This window comes from Rhinoderma darwinii, chromosome 3 (assembly GCF_050947455.1).
Source record: "Rhinoderma darwinii isolate aRhiDar2 chromosome 3, aRhiDar2.hap1, whole genome shotgun sequence".
Classification (NCBI taxonomy): Eukaryota; Metazoa; Chordata; class Amphibia; order Anura; family Rhinodermatidae; genus Rhinoderma; species Rhinoderma darwinii.
The window spans coordinates 384,605,421-384,625,092 of NC_134689.1; the positions used below are offsets into that span (position 1 = coordinate 384,605,421).

Here is a 19,672-nt window from a genome sequence, read left to right on the forward strand (position 1 = left end):
ATGCCACACCAGCCTCCCTGTAGATGCCACACCAGCCTCCCTGTAGATGCCACACCAGCCTCCCTGTAGATGCCACACCAGCCTCCCTGTAGATTGTGCCACATACTCACGAGAGCAGCGCCGTCTCTCCTCTTCTTCACTTGTGGTCACTCGTCTGCACGGGATCTGGCAAGGCAGCGCGACGGGGCGATGACGTCATCGAGGCGCCTTCAAACCCATGAAGACGAGTGACCACACGTGAAGAAGCGCCGCAAACGTGAGTATGCCAACGATAGCCAGCAAGGGAACTAGTAGTTCCCTTGCCAGTCCCCATGTAACAGATCCGTTTTTAACGGTTGTTACATGTATTGACAGCCGTTAAAAACGGATCCATTGACTTCTATGGGGGCCGTCAGGCCGTTAAAACGGCCAAAAATAGGACATGTCCTATTTTTTGACGGACATTATTCACGGGCCGTTAAAAAAACGGCCGTGTGAATGCACCCATAGAATATCATTGTTCTGAAAACGGCCATGTGAAAGCCGTTAAAAGGACGGCCATCACATGGCCGTTTTTCACTGTCGTGTGAATAAGGCCATAGTGACATGTCAGAAGTTTTGATTGGGAGGGGGGGTCCAAGCACTGAGGACCCCCCCCTCTCACCATTCCGGGAGGGAGAAGAGGAAAGGTGGGGTATGTTTTTTTTTGCAGCCAATCCGGGAGAATGAATGTCACATGCCCACAGTCATTGCGCCACAATTGCTTGGCAATGTCCTTATTGAGCACGCGCCGATCCCTTGTCACCTACCTAGCCACACCCCTTTAGAGCATGCACCACTAAGATGCCACGTTACATGGTGCACCTGTTTCCCATATACAAGTGCAGAATATCAAGCCAGCTCTCCTATGTCTCCCCTGCTGCAGAGAAGGTAAATGAGCGTCTCTAAATATCCCCAGCCGTCTCTCTAGAGAACCCGCTCACCCTGCGCGCACTCAGCAGTCACCAGGTCCTCTCGGCCGCCGCCCCCCTCACAGCTGACTCTGTTATTCTGATAGTAGTCCCGCCCCTCCACGTGGCTAAGCGCTCATTGGCTGTAAGAGTCTCCACTCCGATTAGTCGCGGCTGCTGTCAATCATAGTCTGAATGGTGCGGATCGTTGTCTAGCTCTGTATTTTACTATTTGGTGCTGGTCTCAGTGTCCAGCAATATATAGTACACTCCAGTTTTATTAAATAACGTTTATTTAGTGTAAGATTAAAAGTTATGCAATGATATAATATACTTTGTGTTATACCTCAACTTAGATCCCTGCTTGCTGTCAGTGAATAGGAATATTTATTTTTTTAGCCCCCTCAGCTCTCATTTAGGGTGGCACCAGGAAGCGCGCCCCTCTATATGAATGGGGACCATGTGACTGCACCAATTGTCACTGTACGTAATAAAGTGCCGTGGAAGCTCAGTTTGCAAAGACATATGAACTACATAGTGATTATTTGCCGACATTTTTTACGAAATTTAGGCTAGGCAAATTTGCGCAAGCCTACGTCTGCCCATGGCATCTGCCCATCTGATTTTCTGTCTAAAAGACTGTTCAAAATGCGCCAAATTTATGAAGAAAAGTTAGTCTTTTACATTTGGCACAAATTCCTTTATTTAGGCCCTGTTTCCTTTGGCGTTTCCCTCATAATCAGAGTAAAAAAAAACACCCCAAATTTCCCCCAATTGGTTTCAATATGAGGAAGCGTCTTCGCCTATCTTGGAGTGAATTTAATTTCTGAACCTCCATTGAAATCAACAAGAAGCGGGGGAAAAATGCATCGTTTGGAGCAGTTTTTGACCAAGAACCGCCTGCGCTTTTACTATTTGTTCAATATAAAATGAAAACAGAAAAAAAAAAAATAGACGGCAAAAAAAGTGTAAAAGAAGTCAGCATTTCAAAATCTGCCTCAAAGATCCATAAGGAATTTTGAGGCAGATTTTTTTCTGCTTTGCAGAAAACGCAGTGTGCACATCCCTAAGGCTGGGTTCCCACAGTGCAGATTTGCTGCAGATTTTGCCTGCATTTTGTAAGCCAAAACCAGAATTAGATCCAGGAGAGTAGACCTATACGACCTTTCTTTATATATTTCTTCTGTTTAGGTTCCGTTCCTGGTTTTGGCTTAAAAAACGCACGCAAAATCTGCAGCAAATCTGCACTGTGGCAACGCAACCTAAGGCTGGGTTCACACGACCTATTTTCAGGCGTAATGTTGGCATTTTACACCTCGAATTACGCCTGAAAACACAGATCCAATACGTCGGCAAACATCTGCCCATTCATTTCAATGGGTTTGCCGATGTTCTGTGCCGACGACCTGTCATTTTATGCGTCGCTGTCAAAAGACGGCGCGTAAAATTACAGCCTCGTCAAAAGAAGTGCAGGACACATCTTGGGAGGTAATTGGAACCGTTTTTCATTGACTCCAATGAAGAACAGCTCCAAGACGCCGTAAAAGACGCGGCGAAAAACGCCAGTACATGCAATTACGTCTGAAATTATGGAGCTGTTTTCTCCTGAAAACAGCTCCGTAATTTCAGACGTATTTGCAGTTATCGTGTGCACATACCCTCAGGTGAAAAAAAACCTTGAGGAAAATTCTGCAGCGTTTACGCTACGTAGGAACCCAGCCTTAGGGTATGTGCACACGATAACTGCATTTATGTCTGAAATTACAGGGCTGTTTTCAGGAGAAAACAGCTCCTGAATTTCAGACGTAATTGCTCGTACTCGCGTTTTGCGAGGCGTCCATTACGGACGTAATTTGGAGCTGTTCTTCATTGGATTCAATGAAAAACGGCTCCAATTACGGCCCAAGAAGTGTCCTGCACTTCTTTGACGAGGCTGTTATTTTACAATTTAGGCCTCATGCACACGACCAGCTTTTGCCGCCGCAATTTATCTGCATTTTTGCGAATAAATTGAGGACCTATTCAATTCTATGGGCTGAAGCACACAACCGTGGTTTACATGGATCCGTGTGGGGGCCGGAAATCCAGACCGCAAAAACGCATTTAACGGTACTGATTTGCGGCTTCACTATGACTTGTGAATTGTTGTGGATCCGTGAGTCTTGGTGGCACACGGATGCATAACAAAAGGTTTTTTGCAGTTGAATGGACCGCAACGGACCCATGGTTTTGCGGACCGCAAAACCAACGTGGTCGCGTGCATGAGGCCTCACAGTGCTGGAATCGAGAGGACGCCGGAAATAAGGGCATGTATTTTTGGGCTTCTGAAATAAAAAACACCTAGTAAAAGTACGCTTCGTAAAAAAAATAGTCATGTCACTTCTTGAAAAGTTTTATAAGCTGATTTTCCAGTGAGGGTATGTTCACACAGAGTTTTTTTTGTCAAGAGAAAAAATCTGCCTTAAAATTATTTCACAATTTTTGGGACGGTTTTTGAAATGCAAGCGTTTTTTTATGCTTTGTTTGAAGTTTTTTTTAATGAATGGCGTGCTTTTTTTCTGTGTCCCATTGATTTCAATGGAAGCTCAGGAAACTATATAGGGCGTGATGCTTTTTTTTTGTGCTGATTCCGATGCTGTTTCTGTGTCAAAATCAGCGCTACAAAAAAAAATGCAGTGTGACTTGGGCCTATCACTACAAAAAAAAGCCCACAAAAGCGCCTCAAAATACAATTCAAAAACACTTGCAAAAAATCAAATACTTTTTGAAAATCAACTCCAAAAACTCCTGTATTTAGGGGTGGTTTTCTTTTGATATCAGCCCCATATTTTTCTGCTTCACACACAAGCCATATGAACATGACCTTACCCTCAGGAAGTTACAACATCTTATTCATTTCAGATTCAAACATCAATGCAGCAACGGTCAGGCTGGGTTCACACGAACTATTTTCAGACGTAAACGAGGCGTATTATGCCTCGTTTTACGCCTGAAAATAGGGCTACAATACGTCGGCAAACATCTGCCCATTCATTTGAATGGGTTTGCCGACGTATTGTGCAGACAACCTGTCATTTACGCGTCGTCGTTTGAAAGCTGTCAAACAACGACGCGTAAAAATACAGCCTCGTCAAAAGAAGTGCAGGACACTTCTTTCAGACGTAATTTGAGCCGTTCTTCATTGAAGTCAATGAAGCACCGCTGAAAATTTACGGCTGTCAGAGAAGCCTCGCAAAATGCGAGGAGGAGGAATTACGGCTGAAACGAGGCAGCTGTTTTCTCCTGAAAACAGTCTGTCATTTCAGCCGTAAAAGCCTCTCATCGTGTGCACATACCCTCACCCCTCCTGCTCCACCATCCTGGCCCGAGACCTCCACTTTCATAACCTCTGACAAGTCGTCTCCAGCCCACATGGTGTGTGATCTGCTCTTTTTGAAATCACCGGACTGTCACGCGACCATTGCACACATCAGGGTACGTTCACACGTAGTGTAAATAGTGTGGATTTTGCGCAACGTATTTTGTTTCGGAAAATCCGCAGCATAATACAGTAAGGGTATGTTCACATGACAGCGTCCGTAACGGCTGAAATTACGGGGATGTTTCAGCCTGAAAACATCCCCGTAATCTCAGCCGTACCGGCATGTGCAGGCACTTGAACGCCGCGTCCATTACGGACGTAATTGGCGCTGCTATTCATTGGAGTCAATGAATAACGGCTCCAATTACGCCCAAAGAAGTGACAGGTCACGCCTCATGTGAACAGACAAACGTCTGCCCATTGCTTTCAATGGGCAGATGTTTGTCAACGCTATTGAGGCGCTATTTTCGGACGTAATTTGGGGCAAAAACGCCTGAATTACGTCCGTAATTAGTGCGTGTGAACATACCCTAACAGCAGAATGGATGAAGAAATCTCATCCACACGCTGTGTAAATGATAAGCGGAAAACCCGCTCAGAAATTGACCTGGGGTGTGTTTTTTTAAAACGCAGCATGTCAATTGTATTTGCGTAATCGCTGTTTTTTTGTTGTGGGTTTTCCCTATTAAATTCAATGGGGAGGTAAAAACCGCAACAAATAGCAGATGTAGCGATTTTTGCAGCGGAAAAGCTGCGATTCCGCCGCAAAAATCGCATCTCAGAAAAAAAATAATCTTATACTTACCCAGAATTCTGTGCTTCTTCGTCCAGGCCGGACTCCTGGGATGACGTTTCATCCCATGTGACCGACCGCTGCAGCCAATCACAGGTTACAGAAGTCACATGGGATGAAAAATCATCTTCGAAGGCCAGGATGCAGGACGTCAGAGGGACGCGTCGCCATGGTATGTAAATCCATTTTATTTTTATCTTTGCAGGACTTTGGCAACGGACATTCCGGCAGAAAAACTGCACCCCAATTTGGTTTGGTTTTTCAGACGGAATTCCCTGCGGCGACTAGGGCGTATACGCTGTGTGCTTTTACGCAGTGTATCCACCCTCTACGTACATAGCCAAGGCTGGGTTCACACGACAGCGTCCCGCCCGAGCCCGAGTGTCGGCCGGTAAAATCGGCCATTTTGCCCGGCCGGTTTGCATAAAGTTTTGCATCCGTTCCGGGCCGGGCAGATCTGGACAGTGACATCAGCGGCAACTCCTGAAGGGGAATACCCATGTGTTCGGGGATTCCGCTTCAGGAGTTTCCCCTGATGTCACTGCCCAGATATGGACAGAGACATCAAGCAGGGGAAGGGAGCCAGCGCAGCGCTCCCTTCCACCTGCTGTACACCCCGGCCCTGCCACACAGTGTACAGCGTACAGCCATTCTTCCGAATGGCATCAACTCCTCCTCCTCACATGCACTCTGCACTGTGAGGAGGAGATAGAGCGCAAGCGACGGAAAACCCGGCCATCACTCGGGACACATTCCGGTGATGGCCGTGCATTACCCGGCCCCATAAACTTCAAATAAATAGAGCATGTCCCATTTTTTGACGGCCGGTTTTCCCGGCCGTCAAAAAATCGGTCGTGTGAATAGCCCCATTAGGGGTCTATTATTCCTAATGCAGCCGGGTGCCGGCCGATTTATGAACGGCCGGCACCCGGCCGGGAAAGCCTGTCGTGTGAATGAGGCCTTAGACTGCAATAAAATACACAATTTGCATGACCCAATGGGGCGGCATAGTATGACAAATCTGCTTTAGGGTAGGAACACACAGGGCAGATACGCTGCGTAAAAGTACACAGCGTATCCGTCCTGGAAACCGCATGGAATTCCGTCCAAAAAAACCGCACCAGCCTATGATTGGCTGCAGCAGTCACATGGACGAAATGTTATCCCATGAGGTTGGGCTGCACTCAAAACAGAGGACTACAGCCGGGGGCAAATATAAGCTTTTTTTATTAATTTTAAATGAAAAAAAGCTTTTTTTTCCTCATTTGCGATTTTTGCTGCAAAAGTTGCAACACATGGCTTTTTGTCGCGGGTTGTACCTCCCCGTTGAATTTATGGGGAAAGCCCTCAACAAAGGAGCAGCGATTCCACTGCAAATATTGACATGTTGCAGATTAAAAGACCGCACCGCGGGTCCATTTATGAGCGGCTTCTTTTCAGATCTTTACTGCTGTGTTTGTTCAAATCTCATCCACTCTACTGCTACTGTATAAGGGCTTATTCAGACGAACGGGATATACGTCCGTGCAACGCGTGTGATTTTCACGCGCGTCGCACGGACCTGTATTAGTCTATGGGGCCGTGCAGACATGTGCGTGATTTTTACGCAGCGTTGGTCCGCTGCGTAAAAGTCACGACATGCCCGTTCTTTCAGCGTTTTTCGCGCATCACGCATTCATTGAAGTCAATGGGTGCGTGAAAACCACGCATGTCACACGGAAGCACTTCCGTGCGAACAGCGTGATTCGCGCAACAGCTGTCAAAAGGATGAATGGAAACAGAAAAGCACCACGTGCTTTTCTGTTTACAGACATCCAAATGGAGTGTCATAATATGCTGATGCCACGCGCATCATATGCTGATGCCACACGGAGCTGTTAAGTGCCTTTTGCGCAGGCAAAACGCCGAGTTTTTTTGCTTGCGCAAAAGGCACACGCTCGTGTGAATCCAGCCTTACGCTACAGATTTTCCACAATGAAATCCGTTGCGCAAAATCCACAGTGTATATGCGCCCAGTATGTTCCACCCTTAGGCCTTATTCACACGAACGTGTCCGTTTTGCGCGCGTAAAAAACGCCGCGTTTTTCCTGCATTGCAGTTCCATGTGACATCAGTGTATGGTGCGTGTCTGCGGTTTTTACGCGCGTATGTCATCAGTATGTCACGCGTTTCACGTCAGCAAAATAAACTGAAGGAGGTGTTTTTCTTTTTCAAAATCATTCCTTTAGCAACTGTTGCGTGAATCACGCACAGCACATGGATGTGCGTCCGTGTGCTGTCCATGATTTTCACGCACCCATTGACTTCAATCGGTGCGTGATGCGCCAAAAACGCACAAGTATAGGACATGCAGTGAGTTTCACAAAGCGGACACACCCTGCGTGAAAAACACGGAATGTCTGAATGGCCCCATTGACTTACATAGGTCCGTGTGACGTGCGTGATTTTCACGCGCGTATCATGGACGTGAAATACGCTCATGTAAATAAGGCCTTAAAGAGCTATTCCAGGAGCCACATGGTATTACCTGCAAAATCATGTGATCATTAACGATTAATTTGTAACATTTGCTCCCACTGCACAGGTGTGTGGTTTTCGGTGCACGCAACCGATACTACTTTTTTTCCTTCTTATTATGTATCCTCCCACAATTTGTTGCATTGCAGAGCTCCCCTATCTGGGCAAGTGCTAAAGTAGCGTTCATCCTGATCTGCCTGGTTCATGAATTGAATATCAGAAGTCATGATTAACTATGGAACAGTCAAAACCCGGTTTATTTCCACAACTTTATGGTAATCATACCGTGATTTGACCGCACCGTGTGAACTTATCCTAGACCCTCGCACAGGCAGCGGTAGCATGGAGCTAACGTAACACTGCAGATTTATGTGTTATAAAGTCCCACAGAAAAAACAACTTATCTTACGAGGGAATTCACGTCTATGTCCGAGGAGGTTAATTCACCTGTGTACTGAATAAGGAAATCCTCTGGGGGGTAGATCAGGAGGGAAGATGTAAAAACAAAACGGCTCTAAGGCATTCAGCCCTGTCCTGCATAGTTGTGCGGTGCAGAGAATTGTAGTAGATCAGGTTAGATATAGGGGTTGTCTACACCCACTCAAGTCCATTGGTCAGACTGCCAGACTCCCACCTGCATGACGTCTAGAGGAATCAGGGGGGGGGGGGGGTTGTATACAAGACACCTGTCATTCTCCTTGCTTCAGTACACACCTGTATACATCTGTAGACCAACAGGACAAGGCAGCGTTCTTTAGAGAATTGTGCAGTGGTGACAACGTTTTGCACGACCTGAAAAGTCCAGTAGTCACCTTGGAATCCTCACCACGGAGAATCAGGTACAGTGTATAAAACTATTCTAACAATCCAGACTCCTGGGTGGATAGAGCGCTGTGTGTTACTGACAGATTGCCTCTTCTTTACACAGACCCCCTTGAAAATGGAGGAAGGGGTGAGAGAGTCGATGGAGGTGACAGACTTTGATTATGAAGAGTGAGTTTTTTACTACATTTTTTATTTCCGTCTTTTCTAGTAAATACTTGTATTCCCTATGAAAAATCATCCCGGAGAATCATAACTCTGCATTGTTCCGTTCCTCTGTTTTTCCTCCTGGAAATGCTTGAATTATTTGACAACTGGTTGTCCCCATTCCCCTTGTCAAAAGTTTGTGTCAATATACAGTCCGACTCTGCAAGCACTGATTGGATAGAGTGGAATGGTGACACCTAGTTGTCAATTTATTTATACATTTCCAGGAGGAATAATAGAGGAATAACACTATTATGGAGGGCTGACAAGTTCTCTTTAAACTGGGTTCACACGTCGTTTAAAATGCATCTTCTGCCTCAATTTTCGTAAAACCACATAATTTTTGTGAAATCATGCTCTCTCAGCCGAATCCGTCAGTTCAGCTGAACTAGCGGCTAGGCTGAGAGCGGGTTCTGCGTGTCACTAATAAACAGGATTTACCTAATAACTATCGCATCTAAGTGCATGAACTTAGATGCAATCGATATTAGGTGGATTCTGTGCATTAGACACACACAGGACACGCTCTCAGCCGAGCTGTTAGTTTAGCTGAACTGACGGATTCGGCTGAGAAAGGACGATAGCTTAGAAAGTTCTTAGAAACACAAAAAAAAACATCGTTTTAATACAAAAAAAAATTAAAGAAATACATTCAAAAGTATCCGCTCCGACATAGGACAACCTGTATGTTTTTGTAGCACACCACTAATTACTACTACCTTAGGTATTTGGGGCCAGTCAAACCACTCCAGGGCTCAAGCTGACTTTTTTAGTGGCTCAAAAATAAGAAGTCATAGATTTCAATAGAAAACAACCTAAAAAGTTAGGCACCCCAACAGCCCCAAACTACTAGGCGTGTTGGTTGCCTGGCTCATATAATTTGATCAGCCGTTGATAACTGGCACATTAGGTTCATTTAGGTTCCTTTTGTGATGGGTAATGGGACGTTTGCAACACTATATGTGGTATTTTATCATATCCCATAGCAAATGCATTGCCTTGTGAGTTGCGATGGTTAAATGACTACATCACATGATTCCCTTGATGTATAACCAAGACTTGTGGTGGGGCTACAGTGAGGAGAATTGTGACGTTCTCACCAGTCTTAATATATACCTTGTTTTGAATTGAACATATATAGTACAACCTGTAACTAATCCGATGATGGGGATGATCGCAGCAACAGGTGAAGTAATCGGCAATAGAACCGTCTACAGCCAATCAGAACATGGGAATAATGACAGCAGCAGAGGATGAGTGCACTGATTTTGTTTGGAGCCAGTGACCTGTCCATTTATATGTTAGTAAGGACAGGGGAGGGGAATGGAGACAATTGGAAGAAATAGGCTAAGATTAGTGAGGATACTGTCAAACATGCAAAAAATGGTATTATATTTTATTAATGTATACCTAAATACTGAAGTTAATATAACCATCTACAATTCCCACTCCCAGGCTGTTCCTGAAAACTTATGTGGATTTATACAAATAGTAGATTTCAGCCTAATTCTTAGATTCACAACTGTAGAAATTGTACTAAAACTGTCCAAACACCATGAGGTACATCTATGGTAGACAAGGCATCTTCTGGTTTCAGACCTTTATAGCCGGGGATGGATACTGTCATCTCCCATGAGACAAGAGAAGGATTTCAGAAGCCCCCCATACCTCACCATATGCAATACGATTCTCAACCTGATCGTCATTTCAAGACAGTGTACAGAATAGAGGTTGCTGGCGCGGCCTCTATCAGTCCCGGTGGTCATGTGACTGGTCACATGATTGCCGGGATGCGGGTAGTGGGAGGCTGCTGCTGGGTCTACTAGACCCAGCACAGTCCTAACAGTGACAATAGTCATTATAATAGGGCTGATCTCCCCGGTAACTGGGGCTGATGTACAGCCCTAGTTACAGTGGAAAAGTATAGTGTAAAAAAAAGAAAATGAAAAAATAAAGTCCCCCAAAAGTATTTTCTGACCTTTGAGAAAGAGGCCATAATAATAGAACAAGAGTAAAAAAAAATATATTTTTTTTTATAAAAATGACTCAAAATACACCCTCCGAAAAAAAAGCTCCCCCCACTAATCATTGTTGTAACGCTAGCCCTGACTCAATTACCCTAAAATAGTCATGTAATATATCAAAATTTCCGGTAGACAATGACAGTCGCAAATAAAAAGCATATTTTAGGGAAACGCTACATTGATATCAGAAAATAAATTAGCTAAACGTTACCATTTTTTTTTTAAACTATAAGCCTAAAAATTCAAAGGAAAATATTCAGTTTGATACCCTAACCCCATATCTAAATACCCTGGCTAAGACAGAGTGACTTGTTAGCACTCCATTAGCATCCACCTGGGGCACATGATCCGTCTAGCCCCTCCAAGCTACGCCCCTGGGTCTCCACCCCAGGACCCTTTCTACTACAACAGTTGCTGCAAGGGAAATGTATGGGAGGTCGCAGAGCTGATTCCTGGGGCTAGAGAAGCCGGATCCACGGTGATCAGGTGATCGCCGAGCTGGCTTCTATTTAAAAACATGTTGCTTTCATGAGACAACCGCTTTAAGTTGATTTCTGTGATACTTTTCAGCTGATTATAAAATCTGTTTCAGCAAATGAGAAGATCCACCGTATATCTACCGCTGATTTTATTTAAATTACCGTTTGTACCTGTCACTAGATGTGTCCCTTCTCATTTATTTATAAGAGTGTATTTACATGAGTCATTCTCTTCGTGGTTTTCATCTAATTGTGGATCATTTCACACTTTTATAATTACCGCACTTTTAGGTGAAGTGAATAACATTGATTATTTCGTTACAATGGCGTCTGGCAGGGGGGGGGGGATATTATGCGTTGATGTGTTGGAAACAGGAAAAATGGACAAGTGTAAGGATCTGAGCGACTATGATAAGGGCCAAATTGTAATGATTATATGACTGGGTCAGAGCATCTCCGAAATGGAAGATCTTGTGGGGTGTTCCCGGTATTCAGTGGTTAGTACCTACTAAAAGTTGTCCAGGGAAGGACAACCAGCGACACGGTCATGTGTGCCCAAGGAACATTAATGCGCTTGCGTAGCGAAGGCTAACCCGTCTGGTCCGATTCCACAGAAGAGCTACTGTAGTAAAAATTGCTGAAAAACGTAATGGTAACTATGATAGAAAGGTGTCAGAGCACACAGTGCACCGCAGACCAATCAGAGTGCCCATGCTGACCCCTGTCCGCCACTGAAAGCGCCTACAATAGGAACATGAGCATCAGGCCTTGACCATGGACCAAGGGCAGAAGATGGCCTTGTCTGATGAATCACGTTTTCTTTTACATCATGTGGATGGCCGGGTGCGTCGCTTATCTGGGAAGGAGATGGCACCAGGTTGCACTATGGGAAGAACACAAGCCGGCGGAAGCAGTGTGATGCGATGTTCTTCTAGGAAACCCTGGTCCTGGCATTCATGTGGATGTTACTATGACACGTACCACCTACCTAAACATTGTTGCAGACAAGTGCACCCCTTTGTAGTAACGGTATTCTCTAACGGCAGTGCCCTCTCTCATCAGGATAATGCTCCTGCCACATTGCAAACATTGTTCGGTGATGGTTTGAGTAACATGACAAAGAGTTCAAGATCGATCATCTGTGGAATGTGCTGGAAAAATTAATCCAATTCGCAACTTAGGGCCCATTCACACAAACGTGAATAACGTCCGTGTGCTGCGCATGGAAATCACACGCAGCACACGGATCAATTGATTTCAATGGAGCCCTTCACACGTGCGTGAGTTTTCACAGAGCGAGAGTCCGCTGCGTGAAACTCACTGCATGTCCTATATTGGTGCGTTTTCACGCACCTAGGCGCCCATTGAAGTCAATGGGTGCGTTAAAACCACGCACCGCACATGGATGCACATCCGTGTGGTGTGTGATTTGCCCAAAAATTAAATTTAAAACAATCATAAAAAATAAAGATGTGCTTTGCGAGTGCGTGAATAACGCATGCCACTCGCAAAGCACACTGATGCATAACGCAACACACACGGACCAGATTCACGCGTGTTTTTCACCCGCGTAAATCTGATACGCTCGTGTGAATGGAGCCTTACAGGACTTACAGATCTACTGCTAGCATCTTGATGCCAGAGGTCTAGTGAAGTCCATTCCTCGAAGGGTCAAAGCTGGTTAGGTGGCACAAAGAGGAAGTACACAATATCAGTCAGGTGGTGTCATAATGTCACCAGAAAGATCTCAGTCTTAGGGTATGTTCACACGCAGAGTCAAAAACGGGCGTTTACGGCCCGAACAATGGCCGAAAATAGGCTGTGTGAACATACCCTTAGGTCTAAAAATACGGAGCTGTTTTCAAAGTCACGTTTTTTGGAGCTGTTTTTCTATATAGTCTTAGAAAAACGGTTCCAAAAACTGCTGAAGAAGTGACATGCACTTCTTTTTCGTGGACGTTTTGAAAAACGGCTGCGTAAAAAACGTCTCATCAGAACAGAACACCGTTTTTCCCATTGAAATCAATGGGCAGATGTTTGAAGGCGTTCCGCTTCCGATTTTTCAGCCAATTTTAGGGGTATTTACGGCCTAAAAAACGGCTGAAAACACTCTGTGTGAACATAATCTTAGGGTGTTTAGTTATATGCTCTAAAAAAGTTACCTAAGTAGGTTCAATAAAACCTAGTGAATGCCCTAAAGTGACAGTCAGAGGGGGTAAAATCAGTTTTTTTTTAGTGCTTTTTTCTCAGAAATGCTGACAGATATATTTGTGAATTTGGCTTAACTACTATATTATTGTTCATTGATTGAGATATAGCGCATAGCATACTGTAATAAAGGGCAGCAGTAATAGACATACCATTCTGTTCCAACAAGTATGATAGGAATGTGTGAGAACTTCCATCATGTACCTGTCGGAGAAGAATACACCTTGTATTCATATGTCACATAATAAATGAAGTGTAGCAAAAATGACATATCTTACAACTACGATAGGAAATCTCTGCAATGGGCGCCATACCTATTGTGTCGTTAGATGGCCAGTTTCGTGATGTACAAAATATTGCATGTCTATGCCATTTTCAGCCACAATTGTTTATACCCCTCCATGATGTGGGAAAAGGCCACGGCTGCAAATTTGGAACCTGAAAAATTTTCCTGACATTTATTCAATTGACTAAATTCTTGGGTCGACCTTGTAAGCAGTTAATTTTTTTGCTATAATGAGAAGAAGCCAAGGGAGGGAAAATGTCTGACTTCTTAGGGTATTTTCATACCATCGATGTAAAAGTTAGGAGGGGTTCAAATCTCCTATTCATGGTGGCAACAGGAGCTCCTAAATCTCAGATGACCGTGCTTCATAAGTTGTCCCTCCAAAGAGACATACAGCATCCTTTTTAAGGTTGGGGCTCCACTGCCACACAGAGCGGCCCGTAATTCTCCATTACATTGCTGCATTACCGCTACTCGCCAATATGTGTTTCTTATAGGTAACATACAAGTTTCTATTTCATAGGGAAACATTGAAGTTACGCATCAGTTTACATAAATAGTGGGAATCTCTATGAAGCCTTAGCCTAAAGCATATGTCCAGCTTTGAAGAAAATTTGGGATTTTTATATAGATTTAATCTACATAAAAAATTGAGAAACTTTATAAATACGTTACATTATTTGTCTTATATTGATTCTAAGTTACAGACTATATTGTAGTTCAGAGCTACTGTACATTCATAATTTTGCTGGTAGTCATTGGAAACAGTCGACAAGCTTGTTGTCAGACACAACCCTGACAGCTTAAATAAGCTCCTATAATGCAGTGGAAGAGTTTGTTTTTCCTTCTTTAGATTGCTGCATAATGTCTGGTGTAAGGACTACACTTCCCAAGAAGCAAATCACCAAAGCAAGCTACATATATGCCGACACTAAACCTGCAAGAAATAAGATATTGGCCCAGATGCCTGCAGAATTGTGAATAAAGCTCTGGAGCATAAGGCTGTAATTCAGGAACACTTGAAGATAAGTAATTTATTAACAAAGTTACGTAACATTTTCTGATGTATGAATTTATTTGTTTAGGGAAGGCCACATACGTGATGTAGTGATAAAGCGATACATTTCACTAGCACATGACCTGTATTCCGACAAAACTTTGATTGCTGAGGGTATTTTGTAAACTGAGGTCATTCTCTAGTACTGCTCAGATGTAATCTTTGTGCAAGCAGCTCATAGTGACCTTGTGGTGGGCCTCCCAGGGGAAAGCGCCATTGTTGACAGGCGGTCAGAACAGGTTGTTAGTTCAGCAGGTCTTAGAATGTCACTGAGCTACTTCTGAGATTGATAAGATCAGAAGATGACGAAAAACAGTGTTAAAGTGGGCCAGTCGTCTGCACATAGTGGAATTAGCTATTCTGTCAACCGAAGCAATATCTAGCCTGTCAGTCACAAAGAACTATACAAATAACTAAGTCTTTTTGTAAAATGGTACATAAATTTTTTGCAAATAGTGTGTTCTACCATTTGCATTTTTTTTATGTGGCATTTTTTCACATTGCAAATCTGGTAATTCAAAGATTATGTGATGCAAAGATTCTCCTTTGCAACACATAATTTATTCTGAAAGGATGCCGCAAAAAACACCATAAAAAAACCGCAACATACATTGACGCATGCGGTTTTTTTTAATAGAAAAAAATACTATAGAGGTCGATGGGTATAGAACGCCACAAACCGCTGGAAAAATGCCAAACCAACCCTTGCTACAATTTAAAAAAACAGCAGTGAGTCAAAAACCGCAAGACATAAGAAAAAAAATGCCCCTTAATAAAATGCAATGTTTGTAGTGTGTTCTAAAAGGTGTAGTGGGCCCACCTGTTCCGGGCCCCATGTGAGCGTCAATTCCTTTTCCAATGGCGGAGCAGAGAGGCGTTAGCTCTCTGCCCCACTACTACCTCTGGAAAGCCACAGGCTGTTTTAGACTTGTGGCCCACTAGCGGCTCCTGATGACACTGAGGATGTTGGCGTTATGTCGTCACTGCATCGTGCCACCTGTGCTTGGCAGCAGGCAGAAGACTCAGAAGAAGCTTGTTGTGGGAACAGGGTTAGGTGAGTTTACTTTTTTTTTTATCAGCACAAAGGGGGCAGTTTTAATTCAAGAGAGGCCTAACTACTTTATGGGGGCACCTATACACTCTATGGGGGCCTAACTCCCATATGGGGGCACCTATCTACTATATGGGGGCAGCTATCTACTATATGGGGGAACCTAACTATTGTATAAGTGTCACCTATCTACAATATGGGGAGCCTGACTACTATATGGGGGCACCTATATACTATATGAGTGTACCTATGTACTATATGGGGACACCTCACTACTATATAAGGGTCACCTATTTACTATATGGGGAGCCTAACTACTATATGAGGGCACCTATCTACTATATTGGGGCACCTAACTACTATATGAGAATCTTAACTACTATATGGGGGCACTTATCTACTATATGAGGGGCCTAACTATTATATGGGGACACCGATCTACTATATGGGGGCACCTTTCTACTATATGGGAGGTTTAACTAGTATATGGGGGTGCCTATCTACTATATGCAAGGCCTAACTACTATATAGGGGCACCTAACTACTATATACGGCACAAAACAGGACTTCTACTGTTGGGGGGCACAAAGAGGGGCATTACTACTGTGTGGTGCCACTATTACTGTTTGGGGGCACTATTACTGTGTGGGGCATTGAGAGGAGCACTGTTATAGTAAAGTGCCTAAAGGGGGCACTATTAATGTTTGGGAGTAGGTAGAAAGAATGCTGGAAAATCAAAGATGTCTGTGCTGCAAATTCTGCAGAGACAAGTTGTGGCTAGAGGGAGTCGTCATTGCAGTCTGGCCCGGATGAAGAAGAAAATGGAAAGTGAACGACTCCAATCTAAGAAGACTTCACCTGTAAGTCACTGGATGTAACTGTACTGTATTTACTTATATGTTCTAAAGAGCACCTGTGTAGAACTGGTATCTACCACTTTATGGTGGTAATATTGGTCTTTGTATATGGTGCGGTGGTATTATTCAGTAACAATATAGTGGTATTATTCAGTCACTATGTGGTGGTAATATGTGGTCATGGTGTGGCGGTATTATTCAGTAACAATATAGTGCTATTATTCAGTCACTATGTGGTGGTAATATATGGTTGGGGTGTGGCGGTATTATTCAGTAACAATATAGTGGTATTATTCAGTCACTATGTGGTGGTAATATGTGGTCATGGTGTGGCGGTATTATTCAGTAACAATATAGTGATATTATTCAGTCACTATGGGGTGGTAATATATGATCATGGTGTGGAGGTGTTATTCGGTAACAATATAGTGGTATTATTCAGTCACTACGTGGTGGTAATATGTGATCATAGTGTGGAGGTATTGTTCAGTGACAGTATATTGTATTATTCAGTCATTATGTGGTGGTAATATGTAGTTATGGTGTGGCGGTATTATTCAGTAACAGTATGGTGATATTATTCAGTCACTATTTGGTGGTAATATGTGATCATAGTGTGGTGGTATTATTCAGTAACAGTATGGTGGTATTATTCAGTCACTGTGTTTATGATGTGGTGGTATTATTCAGTAACAGTATTATTCAGTCACTATCTGGTTATGGTGTGGTGGTATTATTCAGTAACAGTATTATTCAGTCACTATGTGGTTATGATGTGGTAGTATTATTTGGTAACAGTATTATTCAGTCACTATGTGGTTATGGTGTGGTGGTATTATTCAGCAACAGTATTATTCCGTCACTATGTGTTTATGGTGTAGTGGTATTATTCAGTAACAGTATGGGGGTATTATTCAGTCACTATGTGGTTATGGTGTGACGGTATTATTCAGTAACAGTATGGTGGTATTATTCAATAAGAGTATTATTCAGTCACTATGTGGTTATGGTGTGGTGGTATTATTCAGTAACAGTATGAGGGTATTATTCAGCCACTATGTGGTTATGGTGTGACAGTATTATTCAGTAACAGTATGGGGGTATTATTCAGTCACTATGTGCTTATAGTGTGGTGGTATTATTCAGTAACAGTATGGTGGTATTATTCAGTCACTATGTGGTTATGGTGTGGCAGTATTATTCAGTAACAGTATGGGGGTATTATTCAGTCACTATGTGGTTATGGTGTGGTGGTATTATTCAGTAACAGTATTATTCAGTTACTATGTGTTTATGGTGTGGTGGTATTATTCAGTAACAGTATGGGGGTATTATTCAGTCACTATGTGGTTATGGTGTGGCGGTATTATTCAGTAACAGTATGTGGTATTATTCAATAACAGTATTATTCAGTTACTATGTGTTTATGGTGTGGTGGTATTATTCAGTAACAGTATTATTCAGTTACTATGTGTTTATGGTGTGGTGGTATTATTCAGTAACAGTATGGGGGTATTATTCAGTCACTATGTGGTTATGGTGTGGTTGTATTATTCAGTAACAGTATAGTGGTATTATTCAGTCACTATATGGTTATGATGTGGTGGTATTATTCAATAACAGTATTATTCAGTCACTATGTGGTTATGGTGTGGCAGTATTATTCAGTAACAGTATGGCGGTATTATTCAGTCACTATGTGGTTATGGTGTGGTGGTATTATTCAGTAACAGTATGGGGGTATTATTCAGTCACTATATGGTTATGATGTGGTGGTATTATTCATCAACAGTATTATTCAGTTACTATGTGTTTATGGTGTGGTGGTATTATTCAGTAATAGTATGGGGGTATTATTCAGTCACTATGTGGTCATGGTGTGGTGGTATTATTCAGTAAGAGTATAGTGTTCTTATTTGGTCACTATGTGGCTTGTAATATGTGATTATGATGTGGCAGTATTTTTTTTATATAGTGGTATCATTGGTAATATTGGCCTTGCTATACTGGATTTTGTTCAGTAACAGTATGTTGATATTTGTCCCTTGTATAATGGATAGTTGTATTATGTGGTAACTTTATGACTGTATAATTTAGAGGTATATTATCATACATAGAAAATTGTCTTATGGGTATGTTGTCTTTGAGATGTAACGCCACTGGGGCCCGTGCATCTGAGCAGCATGCAGGGGGGGGGGGGCAGGTGCAAAATTAGCCCTGGGGCCCATAGGACTCTAGTTACCCATTTCTTCCAGCTAACATCTGGCCACAATTTTTTTCCGCAACAAACGGCACACAAAACCTGCCATTTTTCCTAAATTAGAATTTTTACAAAAAATGTTGCTGGAATATGAATGTCCCTGAGTTTTACCCTTGTGAAAAATATTTTAAGATTCCTTACATCTGTTTCCAAGTTGTAACTGTTGCTGGAAAAACTGGGTGCTGCTTCAGCTTTGCCATATATTCACCACTTTTATATAGGTACAAAACTGGGTGACAACTCCCTGCAGTTATCTGTATTGATAGTCCTTTTGGTTGTCTCTTAGCTTTTCTAGAAACATCTGTATTTAAAATAAGACTAAGGCCTCATTTACACGAGCGTGTGCGTTTTGCGCATGCAAAAAAACGCTGCGTTTTGCGTGCGCAAAAGGCACTTGACAGCTCCGTGTGTCATCAGTGTATGATGCGCGGCTGCGTGATTTTCGCGCAGCCGCCATCATAGAGATGAGGCTAGTCGACGTCAGTCACTGTCCAGGGTGCTGAAAGAGTTAACTGATCGGCAGTAACTCTTTCAGCACCCTCGACAGTGAATTCCGATCACAATATACATCAACCTGTGAATAAAAAAAGCTGTTCATACTTACCAAGAACTTCCTGCTTCCTCCAGTCCGGTCTCCCGGCCGTTGCCTTGGTGACGCGTCCCTCTCTTGACATCCGGCCCCAACTCCCTGGATGACGCGGCAGTCCATGTGACCGCTGCAGCCTGTGATTGGCTTGTGATTGGCTGCAGCTGTCACTTGGACTGAATTGTCATCCCGGGAGGTCAGACTGGAGGAAGAAGCCGGGAGTTATCGGTAAGTC

At 43.2% G+C, this 19,672-nt stretch overlaps 2 protein-coding genes across 5 annotated transcripts in view; one reads left to right on the forward strand and one right to left on the reverse strand.

Annotated features, from left to right (window-relative positions):
• Nucleotides 1-8,119, reverse strand: part of PEBP4 (phosphatidylethanolamine binding protein 4) — a 120,882-nt gene extending 112,763 nt beyond the window's left edge. The window contains exon 1 of one of the 4 annotated variants that reach the window (XM_075858880.1): nt 8,048-8,119. Coding sequence is in view for 1 of the 4 variants with exons in the window: in XM_075858878.1 (XP_075714993.1) it covers nt 644-646 (3 nt within the window). In the remaining 3 variants the exon portion in view is untranslated. Of the gene's footprint in view, nt 1-643; nt 735-788; nt 886-962; nt 1,050-8,047 lie in introns of those variants that run through there. The other 3 variants (XM_075858879.1, XM_075858882.1, XM_075858878.1) reach the window with 3 other exon arrangements.
• A 215-nt stretch (nt 8,120-8,334) lies between these two features.
• RHOBTB2 (Rho related BTB domain containing 2) overlaps nt 8,335-19,672 on the forward strand; it is a 67,816-nt gene continuing 56,478 nt past the window's right edge. The window contains exons 1-2 of the mRNA XM_075858883.1: nt 8,335-8,439; nt 8,529-8,593. Coding sequence (XP_075714998.1) covers nt 8,541-8,593 — 53 coding nt within the window. The 5' untranslated portion in view covers nt 8,335-8,439; nt 8,529-8,540. The remainder of the gene's footprint in view (nt 8,440-8,528; nt 8,594-19,672) is intronic.